General features: G+C 27.9%; 1 protein-coding gene across 2 annotated transcripts in view; it reads left to right on the top strand.

The window, feature by feature from the left end:
* Hexo1 (Hexosaminidase 1) overlaps positions 1-3,861 on the top strand; it is a 60,085-nt gene extending 56,224 nt beyond the window's left edge. For both annotated transcript variants that reach the window (XM_014427090.2, XM_014427089.2), the window contains exons 8-9: positions 1,905-2,093; positions 2,223-3,861. In XM_014427090.2, the coding sequence (XP_014282576.1) occupies positions 1,905-2,093; positions 2,223-2,397 (364 nt within the window). In that variant the 3' untranslated portion in view covers positions 2,398-3,861. The remainder of the gene's footprint in view (positions 1-1,904; positions 2,094-2,222) is intronic.
* Positions 3,862-8,098: the final 4,237 nt, after the last annotated feature.

Here is an 8,098-nt window from a genome sequence, read left to right as displayed (position 1 = left end):
ATAATATTATATATCATATATATAACCGGAAAACACTTCTTTATATGAGAGGTGTCACCCAAATGTATAGGGTTGCTATACACACAGCAACGCGAGGTACGAGTCAAGTAGAGTGGAGAGGAAGTCTTCTTTTCCTCCATACGAGGAATCATGGCATAACTTTACCAGATATCTAGTGAGAAATGTTTTATCGTATAATGTCTATACTGTATAATGCACCGATTTGGTTTCCTCTTTTTTTATAAAATCTTGTTAAATATAAACTGTTTAGTTAAAATAAATAATTCATGCAGACTATTCCGCCGAGGTCAAAACAACAATTTCTAATTAGTTAATTTTCACATTAAAAACAAAAATTAAAATTAATTTATCACAGTCACTATCTGTTAAAACTTAATTTATTAAAATTAAGTTAAATTAAAATTTTAATTTATTAAAATTAATTTATCACAGTCACTATTTGTTAAAACTCTTCACTGCAATTAATCACACACACAAAAAAAAGGTGTTAAAGTTAAAGAAAAATAAAGTGTGTTGAGACTAAAATGGATAGAAATTAAATTATTTATTTTAACAAAATTAACCAGTCTCAGGAAAGTGTTTAAGATTATAAATAAAATAAACTATTTATATACCCAATACCATTTCTCTTTCTCTGTTAACACTTCAACGTTACAGATATTTTTCATTTACTCTATTTCTTACTACTCTCCGTTATATTACTATTTTTTGATATTATATGATTATTTTTTAATAAGTTAATATTCCCATTTATCTTTACTATTGTTTTAATTTTATGAATTTCGGTTTTCTCTTATCATTCTCATCTCTACATTTTGCCCTACCCACATGCTTCCTTCTATATTACATATTCTGTTACATCTACCATTCAATATCAGTTATTATATCCCCTAATTTAATAAAATTTATGGGTCTTTTCAATAATAAATATATCATGATGTGCTTTTTTGTATTTTATCTTTATCCTCTTTATTATTTTATTTAATTTTTTTAATTATTTATATATTTCTATCTTTAAATTTTTTATGTCGGTCTCCTTATATTTACTCAACTAGCACAGATGAAGACCTACAATGTAGGTCGAAACGTCGGGAGAAAATAAATAGTTGCTAACTATTTTTCTTTGTTCTTGACCGCAGCCGTGTCATCTATAAATTAACCTACGGTAAATCATCTGTATCCATACTGTTTTTATTTGTATTAGTAAATATAAATTAAAATTTATCAAATTAATTTTTAAAAAATATTGAATATAGTCATATTATCTGAATAAATATCAAAGGTAGATTGGTACATACGTAACTCATATTTTATATTATAATTTAATTAAAATGAAAATTATTTACGTAGGTTTACAAAAACAGAATAAATATATATTAAAACAACTCGAAAAATAAATAAATAAAACAAACAAGTAAAAATTGCTATATTTATGCCCTCCTATTCCATCATCTATTAGTTAATCATGTTTGAGGTGGTGGATGGTTATGGTGGAAGACCAGACAGTCGAGGACTGTATTCTATAAGTTTCTTGTTCTCACGTTGAAGTCTCCTAAGTGTCATAAATTTCCGTCTTTCCCTTTTCCTGTTAATTCAGCTGTTCAACGTCGTCACTTTCTTATCTCACAGATTCAGAACGATTGTCGACTTCCCTGCCTTTCTATATAATGGAGGCACTGGTATAAGAAAACAAGTAAAATAAAAACAAAATTTTATAAGAGAGGGAAACATTTGTTCAAAAAATCTTTAAAAGTAGATTTTATTTAATTTAAACAAACGTGAATTCTCGGTGTATTTTTCATGAATAAAAGAAATTTATATAATCTTAGTATTTTTTTTTTTAACCTCAAATAGTAGGATTTATTAGATTTCTTGTATTTTAGGTTTGGAGCTTGGGTAGGAGCCGGAAACAATTGGTGCTCCCCCTATATCCCTTGGCAGACAGTCTATCAGAACGACCCCAGACAGATCTTGGCCAAGTTAGGAGTCGCTCCGGAACTCCATCATTTGGCGATCGGAGCTGAAGCAGCTTTATGGACCGAACAAGCGGATGACTCTTCCATTGATAACAGGTAATGAGCCATTAAAAATGGATCATCAACCGTTTCGTGGAGAATAAAAATTAGTAGTTTACAAATACAAGTTGATGATCAACTAATGACGATAATCATTCATAAATTCTTAAATTTTTTTTGTAATAGGTTTTGGCCAAGAGCTTCTGCGATGGGAGAAGCTCTTTGGACAGGACCAGGGTCATGGAAAGGAGCGGAACACAGACTTCTCTTCCACAGGGAGAGGCTCGTCGAACGAGGAATACAGGCAGACACAATGCAACCTCAATGGTGTCTTGAGAACCAAGGAAGCTGTTATCTCTAAGAAGATTTTTTGGATTTTAGTTGATTGAAACTAGAAATCTTTTGAACACGTACCTGAAGTGGGTTGTTCTAGAAAAAAAAGTTATTTTTAAAAATTAGACTAAAAAAAAAAAAAGTGGTCTATATGTTATATAATATATCAATGGTTCTTAAAAATAAATTTAAATGGATCTAATAAAAAATAAATGGATGGGCCTAAATTATCATTAGTGAAGTTTCGCAAATCAAAGAAATAGACACTAAAATAAATTACTTTTTGTTATTAAAAATTGGTATATCTCATACAAGATTAGACAGCCAAAAAAAAAATATATATATATACATATAAAAATATTTTAAAATAAAGTAAGTGCAACAGCTTGAACCCTGACATCCAAGAGCAATATTTTTAATCAGAAAGTCATTCTTTTACTGTTATTTGTTTCAGTAAACAAAAAAAAAAATAGATATAACTGAAAGATAGAAATAATTTAATTGGAAATTATAATTTTTTATGTAAATGTTTATTTATTTTTAAGTCAATTAAAATAAATGCACCAGTTATTGACAGGTAAACCTTTGTTTTAATCAAGACTTTGGTGCAAAAAACCGTTTCAAAATTGGTGCCAGTTGTAAGCACCAAAATCATATTTTAAACAAAAGTAAACTGTCAACTGATGCACTTATCAAAATTAACTTGAAAATAAATTGTAAACATATGTATACAAAATTCTAATTTCCAATTACATTATTTCTTTTTTTACCAAAATAAAAAATAAATAAATAAAATAACGTTCAAGAAATGACTTTAAGATTAAAAATATAGATTTGTTGATGTCAGGGCCCAAGCTCACATTTTTAAAATTTATTTCAGAAGATTTAAGTTTTTTTTTAGAAGTGGAAACTTAATTTGAACTTCAAAATGTCCTCTTCTGGACATTACTGTCTATTACTGGTACCTAACCAAAACGGAATAACTAATTTCGAAACATGATCGGCAGAAAGACATATAATCATAAGAAATTAAAAATAAAAAAATATATAATTAAAAAAATTAAACATTTATTTTTTGAAAAAAAAATATTCGTATAGAACATTCTTAAAAACCCTTATTTCTTCTCAGAGAATTAGAATTAAAAATCTTATTTTATTAAGAACTTATTCCAATTATTTGTTTGTAATTGTGAAATTATAATTATTCTATTTATGTGTGATCAACTTCACGTCTATTTAATTTTGAAAGCTATGGATTCCTGAATTTTTGTTTTTTCCTTTGTCAGAGGTATAAGCTTAATCTTCAAATAAAATTTTAACTTCTATTTCATATTTTCGCAAGAATATAAATAAAAACTCAAATTACAAAAATATATATATCACTGAATTTCTAAATGGAAAAGATTTGATCGTTTAATCTTTTAATCATCATTCATTATGGAACAAAAATACTGCTAAATTTGATTCCGATTCCGATTTAACATTAAATTATTTTTATAATTTTAAATTATTATTATTATGATTATGAGGCTGTGATAGGTAAACCAGGTCTTTCAAATTAAACACGACCCATTTTATAACAGAATTAATTAAAAACTGAACAACTATTTGAAAACTTGTGTATCTGAGCATAACTTAATTAAAAAAAAATTAGGATTATTTCTTTTTCATTAGTATAACATAACTTTTTTAAATATCAGAGCTTCTGGTTAAGGATAAAATAACAGTTTTTAACACTACAAATTGTTTATGTTTTTTCAATTTATGCAATCAATTTATGTTTAAAAAAATGTTCATATTCTTGTAAACAGCATAATATATATTGTATTAAAATTTAAACCTATACCTATATACTATGCCTTATTTTAAATATGAACTAACACTATATTAAAAAATAAAACATAATAATTAACATCTAGCTTTAAAATATTTATTTATATAAACTTATAAAAAAAAGCTGATAGCTTATATGATTTGTGATCTGAGTTGTTTGTTCAAAAATTTAATATGTTTTATGTTATTTAAATATTCATAACATTTATTTATTTTAGGCTAGAGTTCATAATTTATACTCAGTGACTTAAGTCAGTTCATGTAATATCCCTTGTATTTTAGATTTTATAGAGTAATGCTAGATAACTTAAGATATTTTGGTGTTTAGTTTTCAAGATAAAATTGGAAATGTTAATTATTTCAATAATTAAATTATTTCTTTTAATTTATATCTCCATCTTCATCCCGACCTCTGTTATTTAAAGATAGTTGATAGAATATACATGCATTAAGTATTTTAAACATTTTTAGCTCAAGTTTATAAACCATAATTATAAAATCATTTTATTTAGCAAGATTTATTATTGAATAAGGATTTTGGATTAATTAATGATAAATACAAATTATTAAACATCTCGTTCGCGCAGAACATCCCTAAAAGTCTTAAAAAATTATGTTCAACAATAAAAAAAGTTGGCCTAATAAAGACTATTTCTTTTATTTTTACAATTTTGTAAAATATAAATATATATATTTATAAATATAGTGTCTGTCAGGCCAGTCACGCATTCTAGCAACAACTGCAGGAACCCGTTGATGGGCCGGCACACTGGAGTAGTACTGAAGTTATTCAATTTTACAGCATCAGATAGTGTTATTTCATTGTTTATTGTCTATGTGTAAATGATAATATATGATGTACAATTTTAAATATAAATTGTTTATCAATAAAAGTTAAAAGAAGAAGCTTCGATAGAACTAACCATGAATGGGTAAAGGGAAAAAGAGAACATCTACTTGATTAAAATTTGCTGCAGGCTTGATTGAGTAAATTTACGTAGTTTAGTTTCTGTAAAAATTGACACATCGATTAAATTACATTTTTGGCTTATATAGTTAGTAAGTATAAAAACTATTATATTGTGAAGATCGGTTTATTTTAATTTTAATTTATTTCAATAAAATAAGTGTCTGGCCTTGTATTTATTCGATGGAAAAAAAAAAAAATGAAATCCTAAAATTGGCATGATTCATATCATTTGTGCTCCTAAAATAAAAAAATATTCTTCAAAAACTTTATTTTTTTTCATGGGGCTTTCCATAAACTTAATGTTAAATTATTTTAATAAAAAAACTAATTGCTGACTTTGTTTTTTTTTTTACGAAAAAAAAAATAGGGACATCCTAAAAACGAAATAATTCATATTATTTGTGATCTTAAAATGAAACATATTCTACTAAACTTTTTCTTTCTTGGTTTGTCAGTGGTCTGAAATTAGTTTATTTTAAGGTTAAATTGTTTTAATGAAATAAAGAATTGTTGATTTTGTTTTTGGTAAATGGAAAAAAAAAGAAATCCTTAATTAAATCAAGGTAGCGGGTCTGTTTTGCAGGGATAAGAGCAATAATTATAAAGGATACTGTAGGGCAATCAGGTTTTCGACAAAGGTTAAAGGTGATTCGATGGGATTTATTTTGATCCTTCGATTACGGCACCATTCTTTGAGGGTTTCGATATGGAATTGAAGAGTTTGGGATGCAATTAAAGAGTCATTATTGACTGCTAGCACACATTTGTCAGCGTAAGTGGTAAGGATAGTGTTAGGATTGGTTTGGGATGTCAGCTGTATAGACTTGGTAGAGGATGGGACCAAGGATACTATCTTCAGGAACACCAGCGGACTGAGAGAAGAGGGATGAATAGGAAACATTGTGGTTTAATTTGAATAATCAGTGAGGAATTAAAGAAATTTAAAACTGAATTCTAAGAGCTCCCTTTGCTTTATTTATTTGTCCGAAGTTCATCACATTGTTTGTTTTATTTAAGTGTACCAATATCATTATTTTTGTTATTAATTTTACATTCCTCTTTTATTTTTTAAGATTGATAGATTTATTGATTGATAGATATTACAATCTGCCACACAGTTGTGGGCAATAGGTAATAGTGATGAATGATCTCATACATACTAAAATAAAAAAAAAAAAAAAAAAAAAAAAAAATAATAAAAAAAATAAAAATAAATAAATAAATTTAAAAAAAAACTCTTAAAATATATACAAACAAAAGAATAGACAAGATGAACATAATCAAACTATCTGTATGAAAAATAAATAAATAAAATAACATAATGATAAAATAATAATATTTACACAATCGACCTGAGGATCCCCCATGAGGGGTAGAGCAGAGCTCAAAAGATCCCAGCGCATCCCTCTCGCCGTATCACTGGTAGTGAGGCAGTGGAAGCTGAGCAAGTGCGGTAAAGCCGCAAACACTCAACTTGAGTGGAGAATCTGACCATTGCCAGAACTCCAATAGTCCATTTTTATTTTAATAAGTCTCTTGGCCTCTGGCGTTTCAACCTTCTAGGTGGGCTGTAGGGATGGGTGGAACTAGATAAGGTTTGAACCAAAGGATTAGGATGGTTGGAAAGGTTTATATGGAATTTTGAGAATTTGATTGGTATGAGATCAAGGACAAAAGGGATATGTAGGTCAGGTGTAGTGTTCTGTTGGCAACGTAGTAGGGTGCTTTAACTATGGTTCTAAGGATTTTGGATTGAAAGGATTGGATACGTTTAATGTTCGACGGTTTAGCTGTTCCCCAAAGTTCAAGTCCGTAGGTCCAGATAGGTCGGAGTATAGTCTTATAAATTAGTAGTTAGTAGTTTTCTAGTGAAAGATGAGAGGTCCGGCTGAGCAGTGGGTATAGTTGGCTGAATCGTCTGTTGAGTTCTTGTCTTTTGAGTCTAGTATGTTGGTTCCAGGTTCCTCTTTTATTAAGAAGCATTATTGTTATCTATTTTTTTTCTTGTATATAACATTGTATATAGTTAGGGGTGTCTTTTGTACGAGACTATACCCCCCCATAATCAAATGTTAAAAAAATATATATATAGTATAACGGTTATATCAACCATGTAAGGCCCATACTAGGCCGATCTGGTATAAAATAAAATAAAAAAAAAAGTTCATCAACATAAAGATGACAAAAGAGATTACAAATACACAACTAGTTTTCGGATATTAAATGAATATATGTCCTGTTAAATTTATAAGATGAATCAAAGGGAAAAAATGTTGTAATAATTTTCAATAATATACCTTCTACAGTAGAAACCCGTTGAATGAATTAAAAGAAAAGAAGGATATTAATCAGATTGCATTAAAGCGACAATGAAATTTTACTTGTATATTTACTGGACCATTTCGTTAGCATTTAGAGCTTTATACTACTCCCAGTAAATTCTAGAATTATAGCTATTCGATAAATGCAATATAAGCAATACTATTCCATTTGAAACTCGGATGTAAAAAAGGAAATAATAAATGGAATAAATTTCACTTTGATCAATTAGCACAGAAAAATAAGCTGCTTAGTGCCCATTGACCTGCGAAATTCTCAAACCCTTTTGTTGAGTTCGCCGTCTTTGATTCAGTCTAATAAGCTATCGCAGTAAGGTTTCCTACTCGGCAACTTAGAGTCCTGAGTTTCAAACTGCTTTTAGGATTTCTAGAATACAATCGCACTGTGATATGAAGCTTTATAATTATCAACTTTTCTGTAATATAATTCGGGATTATTACATTTATCATTAATTATATGAATTATTTAACAATTAATGAAAATTAAAAATAGAAATAAAAGTTGCTGGTGTAACTAACAATTATAATCCTCATAAAAAAGAGCCTCATAAGTAAATAAAAAGCTATTATTGATAGAAAATTGTTGA

Source organism: Halyomorpha halys, unplaced genomic scaffold, assembly GCF_000696795.3.
Source record: "Halyomorpha halys isolate HHAL.00 unplaced genomic scaffold, Hhal_1.1 Scaffold621.1, whole genome shotgun sequence".
Classification (NCBI taxonomy): Eukaryota; Metazoa; Arthropoda; class Insecta; order Hemiptera; family Pentatomidae; genus Halyomorpha; species Halyomorpha halys.
Note: the sequence above shows the minus strand (reverse complement) of the source record. Positions and strands in the feature narration are given on the sequence as shown.